Source organism: Megascapheus bottae, chromosome 1 (assembly GCF_031878675.1).
Source record: "Megascapheus bottae isolate mThoBot1 chromosome 1, mThoBot2.hap1, whole genome shotgun sequence".
Classification (NCBI taxonomy): domain Eukaryota; kingdom Metazoa; phylum Chordata; class Mammalia; order Rodentia; family Geomyidae; genus Megascapheus; species Megascapheus bottae.
The window spans coordinates 104,827,161-104,841,063 of NC_143509.1; the positions used below are offsets into that span (position 1 = coordinate 104,827,161).

Here is a 13,903-nt window from a genome sequence, read left to right on the forward strand (position 1 = left end):
GGGGATGGGAGGCTTTGTTTATTATATCCTACAGAAGGCGAAAGGTAAATGGGATTAGGTCTGAGGACCTGGGGGACAGGATGCATGCACAGGTAGATGGGTGGATGCGTGGGTGGGTGGATGGGTGGGTGGGTGGATGGATGGAAGGATGGATAGATGAGTGGATGGATGGATAGACGGACAGACGGATGGATGGATAGGTAACTGGTGGATGGGCGGAAGGCAGGCAGGCAGGCAGGCAGGCTGGCAGGCTTCAAGTCTGAGCAGCAAGGCTGGAGAAATGCCTGTCTTCCTTTCACTCCTTTCAGTGTTTTCATGCCTTGGAGGCCACAGTTGCAGCAAGCATTGGAATTGCAACAGGCATTTTTTGAGTTCCAATTTTACCACAGAACAGTGGCTGGAGGCCAGGACTTCTAGTGTTCTCCACAGGGTGGGGGGAGAGATTGGGCTGAGTCTCAAGGTCCCGGGGGCCCTGACCCAGGCCCCACGCCCACACACCCGGGCAGACTCAGCGTTCAGACACCCCGAGTTCTTCTGTCCTGGGGGGGCCTGAGAAGAGTGGAAAGGAAGGAGTTAAGTGGAACCTGCAGGTTGTGGGTCACCATGGCTCCCCGATCTGGGCCTTTTGCTGCAGAACAGAGAAAAGGTAGAAGAACTGCTGGGAGGAAGCAGAGCGCTGCGAGTGGGGAGGTGGGCGGGCCAGCGCGGCCCCACCTCCTGGACCTCAGGGGCTGTCCCAGCTCACAGGCCTGATGGCTCCCGACCCCAGCGGACGCCTCCGCCTGCTGCTGCCGCCGCTGCTGCTGCTGCTGGCCTCTTCCCTGGCGCCTGCTGGGGCCAACCTGCTGAGCCTGGACTGGCTGTGGTCCAGTAAGATTTCTGACTCCCCACCCACCCTAGTCCCCAAGCCCCAGAGGAGCCCACCTGTGCCGCCCACAGAGGTCCCCGCCACGCCCGGGGTCCCCCAGAATGAACCCACCGGGCCAAGACCAGTCTCGTCCAGCCCCGACCTGCCGATGGAAGGTGCAGCGCCTGGCCTGCCCCGGGCCTCTGCCTCCCCCTCGGCCACGGCCCCAGCGGCTTCTTCTGCGAGCTCGGACGTGAAGGAGGAGAACCTTGCTGGCGTGGGAGCCAAGATCTTGAATGTGGCTCAGGGCATCCGGAGCTTCGTTCAGCTCTGGGATGAGGCCACTCCTACCCACAGCCCGGCCCTGACGGAGACCCCGGCCCCCTCAGCCACCACGGACCCCTCCGTCCAAGTTGGGCTGTCCAGCACTGCCCAGGAGGATAGGACTGTTGTCTGGCCGAGCAGTGCAGCCCTGGGCCCGCCGGACACCCGGAAGACGGAGGCTAGCACTCTGGCCATGCCTCCCCAGCCATCTTCCCCTTGGAGCCGGATCCAGGCACCTCTGAGGGGGCCCCCAGCACCACTGAAGCCCGCAGGTAGAGCCTCCCTTAACATCGTGCCGGGCAGATCCCCACCCTGGCTCCCTGGAGATCTGGACAGGGAAAGACGCTTGCCGGTGGCAGCCGGTCCCAGCCAGCAGCACGGACACCCCGCAGGACCCCAAGTCCACAGGCTCATGCCCCTTCTGCCTCTGCTGGTGGCGGGTTCCCTGGTCATGCACAGGGCCTCCTCTGCGCCCCCCTCTGCCCCCGAGGGCCGCCTGTCCCAGGTAGCGGCGGCAGCTTTGCATGGGGTCAGTGGTGCTTGGGTCTCCCATGGGGCTGGTTCTCTGCTGCCTGGTCTCACGAGTAGCTCAGCCTTGCTGGGGGCTGGCCCCCGGGCCCCTGCCGGCCGCTGCCTGCCTCTGCCGCCGGACCTTCCCGTCTGCAGCCGTTTAGGGTTTGGGCACTCCTGGCTGCCCAACTTCCTCCACCACAAGACCGTCCAGGAGCTGCGGGCAGCCACGCAGGCGTGGACGGGCCTCCTTCACACACACTGCCACCCTCTCCTTGCCTGGTTCTTCTGCTTGCTGCTGGCCCCTCCGTGCAGCCCAGGCCTGGGTCCGCCGCTTGCCCTGCCACCCTGCCACCAGTTCTGCAAGGTGCTGGAGGATGCATGCTGGAGCCACCTGGACCGGGGCCGGCTGCCGGTCCCCTGCGACTCGCTCCCTGAGCAGGGGGACGGGCACTGTGTGTTCATAGGGCCGGCTGCAGGTAACTGCTGGCCGCCACCTCCCCCCCTTTCCTTTTTGCCTTGCCAGGTGAGCTCAGCCAGGGCTGTCTTGACCCCCAGGCCCCTTCTCCCCCTGTCCAGAGCCCACAGTGGTGTCTGGAGAGGTGGAAGGCGTGGCCTGCGAGGGTGGGGTGGGGGTGGAGAGCTCAGTGTGCCCCCTGGCTTGGGGGGCGGCCGGTGTCTGGGGCATCACCTGCCCCAGGGGATTTCCCCTGTTCACATGTTCAGTCTTGACACTAGTTCTCCTGAGTCCGTTCTGTCCTCTGTCACAGCACGCGGCACTGTGTCCCCCTCCTCTGTCACAGCATGAGGCGCTGTGTCCCTGTCCTCCTTCTCAGCACGTGGCGCTGTGTCCTTGGTTACGTCTTTGGCCACTGACAGGAGCCCGGGGGAGCTGTAATTCCCGCTGAATTCTGTCTGTTTCCATTAGGCTGCACTGTCTCAAGTTCTGCGGCTCTCAGCTTGGCTGAGGGACTGCAGGGCACACGGCCGGGGCAGGGGCAGGGCAGCTGGCCAGGATGACCCCCTGCCAGCTGCCCTGCGGTCGAGCCTCCGTCCACCCTGTCACCTCCTGCTGTGTGTTGGGGGCCTGGCCGCTGAGCTGGACTCCCTGTGCAGCACCTCAGCGCTGCTTTCGTGGGCCGTCTTGGCCACTCGCAGGTCATGGCTGTCTGTCCTCCCCTCGTGAGGATGTAGCCTTGATTTTCGGCCATCAGGCTTTGGAGCTGGGCTCTGCTGACCCCAGGTGGGGCGTCTGCAGAAGTTTGATCCAACAGAATGAACTCCCCAATGCGTCTGGCTTCTGCCAGAAGGTTTTCGATGCAGACCATGTGAGGCCAGAGTGAGGAGAGAGGGCCAGGGCAGGGCAGCGCCAACCCTGGGAAAGACACACGAGGGGCTGAAATGTGGGAAGGACATGTGAGTCGTGGGACCCAGGGCCCATCGCTGCAGCCTGGTGACGAGGGGGAGGGCGGGCCATGGCTGCGAGGTGGTGCCCAGGGTGAGTGCCAGGAGGGAGGCCGGCGAGCCTGGGCCAGGAGGGAGGCCGGCGTGGCTGCCCCAGGAAGGCCAGGAGGGAGGCCGGCATGGCTGGGCCAGGAGGGAGGCCGGCGTGGCTGCCCCAGGAAGGCCAGGAGGGAGGCCGGCATGGCTGGGCCAGGAGGGAGGCTGGCGAGGCTGGGCCAGGAGGGAGGCTGGTGTAGCTGAGCAGGGCATGGAGGCAGGGGCTCTGGCTGGGGCTGCAGTGGGCAGCTCTGCTCCTCTGCCCACACCCTCCATCCTGGGCCAGCATGGAGTGTGCCTCTGCATGGGCCAGCTCGGGGCCCCCAAGTCTGCAGGAAGGTCCCATGTCCCCTGCAGTTGGGGCGTGGTTGCACCCAGGGTACAGAACCTCCCTGAGCCTTGGGGGCCGTGGAAGTCATTTTGGGTGTCACTGTGACATCCCACAGTGCCACCTCGCTCTCTGCCCTGACCTCCATCCTGTAGCCCTCACCCTGGCCTCCCTGCCTCCTGTGGTCACCCTGGCCTCCCTCCCTCCTGTGGCCCTCACCGGGCAGAGCCTGTCAGTGTTCGCTGCAGGCTTGTGTCTTGCTCCTTTAATCAAAGTAGGACATATGGAATGTCACCGCTCTTTACAACGCTTCGGTTAACTCGAGGTTTCTATTTAACTTGGATTCAGGAGGGAGACAAGACCACCTCCATGGAAAAATACCTAGACGCTTATCTCTCCCTCTCGGCAGTCTGTAAATATTTGTTGTGTGGTGCTGGCAGAGCTTCCCACAGACGGCGTCCCTCTGAGCGGACCGGGCCGCCCCCAGTGCCAGCTGCCTGGGGCGTCCAGGCCCAGGGCCTCCCTGGGGGTCAGGGGTCCTGTGAGCAGCCCGGGGCCGCAGCAAGCGAGATTCACATATCAGCACATTGTGTGTGGGGAACAACCGGTTCCCTCCCTGTGGACACTTGAGATCAGCCTCAGGCCGGCCATGAGGGCCTGACCAGTCGCTGTGTGCTGAGAGGACAGCCCTCGGGACTCGCCTGCCTGAGTGACTGCAGCCCCGTGCTCTGCCCCCCACCTGTGCGCTGCCCCCCACCTGTGCGCTGCCCCCCCCCATGCTCTGCCCTCCCAGTTCAGCATGTTCAGATCCCACAGATAAGTGAGCCAGGCAGTGTTGGTTTCATAATATCCGCCAGGCTCATCCATGTCCAGGTGACAGCACGGCCATGTCTGTAACTGCGTTCTCCTTATCTCCTTAGCAGTTGTCCAGAGCCTGGGCTGAGGCCATGTCTTGGCTGTTCTGGACAGCGCTGCAGTGAACGTTGTGTGTGTGTGTGTGTGAGAGTGTGTGTGGGAGTGTGTGTGCGCGTCCGTGTGTGTGTGTGGGAGTGTGTGTGCGTGTCCGTGTGTGTGCGCGTGTGTGTGAGAGTGTGTGTGTGTGTGTGAGTGTGTGTGCGCGTCCGTGTGTGTGTGTGCGTGTGTGTGTGTCGGTGCATCTGTGTGGATATTGATGTGAAGCTCTTACCTTCCACTTTTTCATTTCCTTCTAGTTTGATTTTATTTTTTGGTCTGTTAGTGCTTTGGGTGTGAGCCGTCCTCTCACAGTAGAGTGGACTTCAGTCCCCAGCTCCGAGTCTCCTGCATGCGGCCATCTGCTCTTTGGAGAGGCATCAGTTCGAGTCCTTTGCCCATTTTTAGATTAGGTCGTTTGCTTTTCTACTGAACCTGAGAGTTCTCACATATTCTGGCATGAATCTCTCCTCAGCTTCATCATCCACAAGCATTCTTTGGGCTGCCTTTTACTCTCTGGTCTTCCGATGCGATGAAGTTTGAAAACTTCAGGAAGCCCGTTTCCTTATTGCGTTTCTATGGTTACGTAGCCAACCTTTCTTAAAAAAAATTAAAAAGTATTAGTTTTAAGTAGTCGTGTAGAGGGATTCAGTCCAGCAGACTTAACGTCCACCTCCTTCACTCTCACATCCAGCTCTTGCGCTGTTGGGGTTAATTTGTATATGGGCTGCTAAGTCTTGAGGTCTTCAGTAGGTGGCGAGTCGGGCCCTAACCCCGCTCTCTCTCACCCAGACACCCCGTCTCCCCGGCACAGTCCTGAGTTCACTGTGGTGTCTCTCCTGTGGGGCCTTCTGCAGGAGGAGATCCAGCCTGACACGTCCAGATAGGACATGCCAGGAAGATTTATGAGCAGGTGACTGGCCCAGGGCTGCCTCCTCTACCTCCTGCCAGAAAGGCGCTTGCATGATCTCCTGCCACCAAGAATATCCAGGAATTCCTGGCCAGGAGCTCACACCTCGGGCCTCCGAGCCAGCCCAGTGTGACCACCACCAGTCCCTCATCCCCTAGAGGCTTCAGGGTGTCTGCAGGAGCCACCGCAAACCGTCCCCAGGCTGGAAAGAGCTTGCCTGCCCACTGGGCAATACAGCCCCACAATCCAACACAGATGACGGCACCACTCGGTGCCTGGACTGGAGGTGAGACCCAGCCATGAGCAAGAAAGCTGGGAAGGAGCAAGACAGGACTTGCTGTCTAGCCCAGACTGGCCTCAAACTTCAGAGTCTCTTGCCTTAGCCTCCCACATGCTGGGATTTCAGGCGTGTGTGTCGTGGTGCCCCGCTCCATCTGTCTGTGTCCCGGTGTCATGCTGGGGTGATGATGGTGCTTTTGTGTGAAGTCTGGAAGCTGAGAATTGTGAACCCTCCGGCCTTGTTCTTTCTCAGGTTGTTTTGGCTGTTCCTTGAGACTCTGCACAAGTTTCAGGATGGGTTCCTCCATTGTGGCAAGAACTGTCTATGATTCTGAAAGGGATTGCACTGAATCTGTAGGCCAGCTTCGGAGATGTTTGTGCTGGCTGTCCTTCCAGTGCACGGGTCCCCTGTATGGGGAAGGCCCGTGGCCAGCGCAGAAGCATTAAGAGGCATGGCCGAGGGCCCCCTTCTCTGGTCCGCCGTCCTTTCTGCCACAGAAAGGCATAATGCTTGTCCCTTTCAGAAGTGCAGCAAGAAGGGTCCACCTTAGACACAGAGCTAGCCTTCCCTCCGGCCTTGGACTCAGCCTCAGAACTGGGAGAAATGCGTTTTTATCGTTTGTAAATCTCTGTGTTGGTTGGTGTGGCTTCCATCCCGTCTCCCCAGGCGCTGGAGACACCCCGGCCGCGTGGATCCCGTCTCCGCAGTTCTCACCATGCCAGTGTTTTTCCTTCCTGAGTTACTTGATTTACTGCAAGTGTCATGGTTCTCGTTGTTTGTGTCAGAAGCACCATGTTTCTGTGTGACCTGTGGCCCATGCTTTGCTGAGGTCTTTGGTTCTGGAGGGCTCATGTCTGTTGTTCTGTCCATGTCTGGGGTCTGGCAGGTCAGCGTGCTCTTCAGGCCTTCTATCCCAGTCTTCTCTGTTGTCTGGCTGCCCTGCCCTGCTTGGGGCGGGGGTTGTTGAATTCTTATGCTGTTAGTGTAATGCCACCCCCGTTCCTCAGTTCTGCTTCATATATGATGTTGTTAGGTTCTGAGGTGTTTTTCACTGTGATATCTATCTTCTTCCTGTCTTGTATCTTTTCTTAGTATAGCCTCATTCTCTCCCCCCCCTTTTTTTGGCCAGTCCTGCGATTTGAACTCAGGGTCTGAGCACTGTCCTTGGACTTTCTCAAGACTAGAGCTCTATCACTTGAACCTCAGCACCACTTCTGGCTTTTTCTGTGTATGAGGAATTGAACCTGGATCTTCGTGCATGCTAGGGAAGCACTCTACCACTAGGCCACACTTCTGGCCCGAGCCCATTTCTTTTCACTTTTTGTAACAGTTAGCTCCTTAGGCTTGGTATTAGTATAGCCACCCTGTTCTTTCTTGCCTGCGTGGACTATCTCGTCCCACACTCCCTTTACACCTGTCAGGGCATTCGGATCTCAGATGATTCTCCTACAAGGTACATGGAGTAAGACGGTATTTTTCAGTCTGTTTTGTCGCTCTGTCTTTACCCTGAGGTTTCACCTGTTTACATGCACACCTATGACCACCAGCGTGGTTCTTTGATCATTTTGCTGTCTGTGCTGTCTATTCCCTAGGGCTTGATCGTCCTCTCTCATATTCTGAATTAGATGATCTTTTTGATAATGGAATGCTTGAATTCCTTTCTCATTGCCTTGATGCATATGTTGCTGTCATTTTCTCTGGATGCTCTGGGGACTACTGTGAGCCCTCTACAGTTACACCACACCAGCCTGCCGTCAGTAGCATGTGAACGGTGTTCTGTACAGGCCTCCCACACTCCACTTGTGGTTGTCCATATTGCAAAATTATACCTGTACTTTCTGTGCCCCCAGAACATAAATTAATGTGTTTAAATTATATAAAAACATGTAGAAAACAAAATGTGGAGTTACAACCCACAGAAGTGACAAGGCTTTCAGACGGATTTTTCCATTTTAAGGTGTCAGAGTTTCTTAAACATGTAGAAAATAAAACGTGCCATTGTGCTCACTCGTCTTCATGTCTTCACCTGCCTCTCGCTACCTGCCAGTCCTCCGAGCCTTCTGTCAGGGGTTCTGCTGATGACAAAGTCCCCAGCATCTGCTCACCCGGCATGGCAGTTCTCCACACTATGGGGAAGGTTTTAAGACTCAGCGCTGTGGCTTCTTGGGTGGGTGGGTGATGGTTCTCCTTCTGCACTTTGAAAATGTTGGCCAAGATTCAGGTGAAGAATTCCCATGACCACCTGTCTGCTCCCACTGCCTCCGGATCCCTCTCCTCGTCAGACTACAGCGTGCCTTTCTTTTCTCTGGGTATCTCGTGTGCGTGCGTGCATGCGTGCATGCGTGCATGTGTGTGTATGTGTGTGTACACTCCCATATGTCTCTCATGTGTTTAGAGCCCTGTGTGTCCCAGGTATGTGTACAGCCCTGTGTCCCTCGTGCATGTCTATACACCTGGGTGTCCTCGTTTGTGGGTATATACCCCTGTGTATGTGTCCCCTGTGTGTGTCTACACTCCTGGGTGTCCCTCGTGTGTGCGTGTGTGTTGTGTGTGTGTCTGTGTGCACTCCCCTGGCATCCCTCTTGCTGTACACCATGGAGTCCCAGGATATGGCTCTCTTACTGTCCTCAGTGATTCCTATTCAGTGTGTTGGTTCCATCTTCATACATTACCTGGGAATCTTTGTCATGAATTATTTATTTATCTCAGTTCCAGACTGTCTTCCTGATTTCTGTTTTGCTTTTTGATCTCCTTGATAAAAAAATTTCCACGTCGTTTACCTTTGCTTGACCTTCTCCACAGCTCTCTAGATGCTTCCGTGAGTGTCTGTAGGAAAGTTTTACAGACCGCCTACTAGCTCTTCCCTCTGGTCTCTTTCAGGGACAGGTTTTGTTTTTGTTTATTCCTTTAAATGCATTATACTTTTCCACCTCTTCATATCTTCTGATTTTTTTTTATTGGAAACGGGACATTTGAATCTAATAATATGGAAACTCTAAAACTGAAATTCTCCTCCTTCTTTGTTTACTGATTCCCCTTGTTTTATTTGTTTGTGGGCTGTTTCTGTGCCAGCCTAAGGTGTAAATTTAATTATTTGCGAGTCTTTTCTGAGCTTGTCCTTTCCCTGGCACCTGTGGTCATCTGATTTTACTCATATATGGTGGTTTTCCAGCCTTTTAAACTTAATGTTTGGTCCCCAAGAGTGGAGTAACAGAAAAATGAGAGATATTAAATGATGGAAGAGGAGAAGCCGCCTTTTAAATCCTCTGAAGTCACCAGCTGCAGGGCAAGTGGCCACAAAAGAGATGTAAGGACAGTCTGCCACCTGCTCGTCCACTCTGATCAAAGCTGAGTCTGTGACGTAGCCCTGCCTGTGTGTGGAGGGCGGGCCCTTCTGCCCAAGCTGGCTCCCTCAGGCTGGGCCGACGACCCTCCAGAGAGGTGTGCACGGCCGCCAGCCCGGGGCCAGGCGGAGGAGCTGCTGCTAAAAGCTGAATGGCCAGAGCCTTCCGATTTCTGTAATAGTCGGCCATCCGCTCTGCCTGCTCCTGCCCTGCCAGTTCTGGGCGCCCTGTGGGAAGTCACTTTTGAGCATTTCTCCCAACAAAGTCAATTCCTGACGATTCCGCTGTCAGGCATGGACTCGCAGACGCCCCGCTTGCCGTCCCAGCCTGGTGGAGAAGGGAGAGGCCCTCGGGCCAGGCTGCCGCCGCCCGCTGTGGGAACTGCAGCCTGAGGGAGACCACCTGTGTGGGTCAGCTTTGGGTCATGTCCGTTTCAAGGACCGTAGCCTTCATCTCGGGTGAGGTGCCCTTTGCCATGTGGTGTCATGGTCGCTGCTCATTGCCAGGGCCCGGGGGCCCTGCTTGCATGACTGCACCCTGATGGGAGCGGCCAGCGTGTGCTGCCTGCCTGTGGACGCCATCCGTGTCCCAGAAACCTCCCACGTCTCTGCAGGAAGATGCCTGCTCGTCCTGTGGTTGCATGCTTCCACCGCCCCCTGCCCGTGGGGTGCGGTGCTCCTGCCTGCCCTGGCCCCGCACCCTGTTTGGGCCTCCTCTGGTCCTTAGAGACAGGGGACACTGTGCGGCGCGGAGAGGGGCGGGGGTGGCTCTGCCAGGGCTGGCTCTGCCCACGGGAATGCTTCGCCATTCTCCTGGGGAAGTTATCACCCTCAGACTCCAGTACAGACCCGGGCAGGACTGCCCACGGGCAGTGCTGACCGGGCACGGATGTCATACAGGTGGCAGTGGATCGGTATCGCCATTGGCTCAGGCTGGTTTCAGCCTCTGCCTTGGGTTTCTCTGAGCCCACGGTTGTTCGTCCTCCAGTTTTCCTTCTGGTGTGGAGGGTAGGGCCCCGCCGCCCCGGCCTGGTCTCTGTGATTACCACTGAGGAGCAAAGTCACGCGTGCAGAGCTTGCCATAAGCACTGCGAGCTCAGGAAGCCTCTGTGTCTCAAGGCTGAGCGGGGACCCCAGGTCCGACCCTTACAAGAAGTCCTCCTCCCCTGTGCTGTGTGTGGGCTCGTGCCAGGGCATGTGGGCGGAGCTGCCCTGGCTGCTCTCAACAGAGTGGCAGCCATGCCAGCCCCTCGGCCCCGGCCCCTTCTCCTGTGGCGCTGCTGGCTGTTTAACTGTCTGACTGGTGTTTTCCCTTGGCCGGCCAGTGCTGCGTTTGCCTTTTGCTCTTGCTCCTTGCCTCACATGGTCTCTGTTGGCCTCTCACCCCACAGCAGAGCTCCGGTGCGTTCTGATTGCTGCCACGCAGAGCCCACCCTACCCTACCATCCTGTGGTTTTTAATGAATGGTGACTGTTTGTGGTTTCCGCCTCTCACTTCCATGAGGACCTTAAATGTGTCTATCTTAGAACAGAGGCTGTGGGGGTCTCCTTGAGAGGTGTCACAAAATGTCTTTTGTGACATTGGCCATAGTCTGCACATTTTCCACCTTGCCAAGGGTGGGGCCACATGTCCTGCTCTCCCTGCTCCCAGTCGGGCCCTGGTTGGGCAAGGGTGAAGGCCAAGTTTCTGGAGGGAAATAGACTCCGGCCTGGCGCCTCCGCACCCCCGTGCCCCTCCCCACACAGGGCTGCCCTGCAGGGGAAGGAGGCTGTGTTCTCAGTTGTTTGGAGCACAGGGAGTTCTTGCTGGCCAGGCCTCTCTTCAACACAGGGCAATGCTGCCTTGGGCAGTTCAAGGGACCAGGCTAAAGCACTGGCTTCCAAAACCACCATGAAAGGAAGGTGATCTTCAACCAGGCAGGTCCCCGGGTCCTGAATCTAGGGACAGCTAGAGGGGCTCCACTGGCTGAAGGCTCGCCCCCTTTCCAGAAAGGCCTCCTTGAACTCTGAGAGCACGATGCAGGCTTTCTCTCCCGAGAGAGCATCTGGCCTCTCACTCAAGAGGCTGGGCCAGTGCCCGGGCGTGGGAGGCAGTGACCTTCTCTCAGTGCCTTAACCAGAGGATGGAGCAGTGATCTTAGGGCTCTGGCATTCAGAGGCAAAGGAAATTTCATGGAGAGGAAATGGAAGAATTTGGGGAGGAGCCAGCCGCGCCCCCTGGGTCTTGGGGGCCTCAGTGTAACATTGGCATCTTCTAGCCCAGGAAGCAGCTGGCCCGTGTCCTGGTTAATGTGGACCCTGGGCCCTGCTGCTGCCTGGCTAGAGCAGCAGGCCTCACCACTGGCACGGAGGCAAGTGCTGGCTCTGCTACTAGCGGTAGAATGTCTGCAAGTGGACACGGGGCCCTGGCCGGCCGGCGCGCATGGTGGGAGCCTCGGAATCTGTCTGTGGGTGCAAAGTGACCACTGGTCCTCTGGGACCCTGGTTGGCCTGCCTTCCTCCCTGTTCTCAGCCTTGGAGTGGACGGTAGGACCAGGCTGTGTCCCACCAGGGCCTTGCCCACATCGCAGCCAGCTCCACATCCAGCTGGCACACAGAGCTTAGAGCAATCAACATGGTGAGGCCACAGAGAGCCCCGCTGGCAGGCCAGGCGGCCCATGCGGCCTCACAGCTGTGCTGCCCCTGGTCCTGGAGGACGCATCCCATGGCCAACGATGCTTCTGCCTGCTGTTTGTTTCCAAGGTGTTTTTTGACACAGCTTGGCCTGTAAAGTCAAGGCTCAGCATCTCCTCCCCACTCTTCTGGCGGTTGCCCTGTCAGTCTGCCCCCGGTGCAGCCCTGACCTTTGGCACCGTGTGTGGACACCTGCACATGGCATGCTGGCCCCTCCGGCTCATGCCATCTCTCTGCGCCCCTTCCAAGAGCGAGATCTCAGTACTGGCCTGCTCTCTTCCACTGCCTCAGGGTCCTCTCCCACGGGACCAGCACACTTTATGTCATGAGACCAGACCCAGGGCTCTGGGGGGCCTGAAAAAGACCAAGAGCCAGTCCAGAGACCAGGCCTGCGGGCACAGGGTGGTATGTGTGAGGAAGCAGAGGGACAGGGCCTCCTGGAGTGTCCCTTGCCCATCCGATGTCCAGTGCTGACCATGCTCTCCAGATGTGATGCAGTCCTGCCCCAGCCCAGGAGGCCTGGCAGGGAGGGGGACCTGTGTCCTGCAGCGGCCTCTGGCCGACTTGGGGAGGACAAGGAAGGAGGGAGAGCGCATGGATGCCAGTGGCTAAGTCATTCTATGGTGCCCTATTGCAGGGTTGATTCCCAGGAGGACAGGGAGGGTGGCATGGGCCTTGGTGTGGGCATCAGCAGTGACACCAGCGAATGAGGGTGTCACCCAGCTCCACCCACAGAGGACCTGTGCTGCTGGGAGCCCCTCCTCCCCCTGCGGCAACCGCGGCAACCTGCGGGGAGAGCCAGAGGGCCTGGGGACCCCTCACCTCTCAAAGCCTTGTACAGAAGCCAGCACCAGCCACTGCATGCTCCATACAAGATCCAAGCCGGCACCTCCACAGGCCTGGAGGAGGCCTGGACGGGGTTCCCGTGCCAGTGTCAACGACAGAGCCGGGGCACAGTGTGGGTGACACTGTGGGTCCCGCCTCTGGTCTGTGGCTCGCAGGCCTGCAGCTGTGGGTAGGGTCTGGTGTGTGCATCCCGCGCTCTCTGAGTGGAGAGCTGTCTTTAGTGACTGGTGTGTGGGGCCCGGCGCCCGTGGGTCCCAGCTTCAGCTCCTCCTCCCGCCCAGGGCCTGCTCCGGCCTGCGGGGCAGCGTGCCTCCCTCCTGAGTGGCACTGGGACTGCCATAGAGCAGGGCTGTGGTCACAGCTGAGCTCAGAGGACCTGGCAGAGCAGGGTGGACGGCCTGCCCGCTCACTCCACTTCCCTTCCCCACTCCCAGGCTGGCACGGGGGCTCCGTGGGCTCATGGGTGTCCTTCTCATTTGCAGAGAGCGCTGTGGAGGAGGTGGGTCTCCTGCAGCTCCTCAGGGCGCCCCTGCCCCCGCAGATCACCCACATCGAGGACCCCGACGTGGGGCCCGCCTTCGACTTCGGGCCGGGAGCCAACAGCGGCCAGGTGGCGCAGAGCCATTTCCCCAGGCTCTTCTCCCGGGACTTCTCCCTGCTCTTCCACATCCGGCCGGCCACGGAGGAGGCGGGCATGCTGTTTGCCCTCACAGACGCGAAGCAGGCTGTGGTGTCGCTGGGCGTGAAGCTCTCGAGGGTGCAGGGCAGACACCAGAACGTCTCGCTGCTCTACACGGAGCCGGGCGCCACGCAGACCCAGACGGCCGCCAGCTTCCGCCTGCCTGCGCTCGTGGGCCAGTGGACGCGCTTTGCGCTCAGCGTGGACGGCAGCACCGTGGCTCTCTACTTGGACTGCGAGGAGTTCCAGAGGGTGCCGTTTGCACGGTCGTCGCTGGGCCTGCAGCTGGAACGTGGAGCCGGCCTCTTTGTGGGCCAGGCTGGAGAAGCAGACCCTGACAGGTTCCAGGTAACGCGGTGCCATCCTCTGTGTCGGGCGGGTGGAGGCCAGACCCTCACGCTGAGCCCAGGCCCACAACAACGTGCAGGTTGAGGACTCTTCACACAAGCTCCGGGCTCAAGAGCATTGACTCCGTCCAGAGCAGGCTGGGCTGGGCTCGCCTGGGAAGGCACAGACTGGTGCCTTCTCCTGTGCCCCAGGGAAGTTCCCTGTGGCCCTCTTACTCTACAGGCCTCCTGGGAACAGAGCGTGGGTGCCTGCGCCTGCGGTGACTCACCGCCTGCGAATTCTAGCACACCAGCTGTCGGAGCTGGGGCGCCGGGTGTGGGAGCAGACAGGGGTCCCTGTGTGTGGTGGTGAGGACGTGTCTGCGG

General features: G+C 58.9%; 1 protein-coding gene across 1 annotated transcript in view; it reads left to right on the forward strand.

The window, feature by feature from the left end:
* Positions 1-752: 752 nt before the first annotated feature.
* Positions 753-13,903, forward strand: part of Col18a1 (collagen type XVIII alpha 1 chain) — a 42,688-nt gene continuing 29,537 nt past the window's right edge. Inside the window, 2 exon segments of the mRNA XM_090350639.1 lie at positions 753-1,443; positions 12,994-13,538. Of these exon segments, the coding sequence (XP_090206765.1) occupies positions 753-1,443; positions 12,994-13,538 (1,236 nt within the window).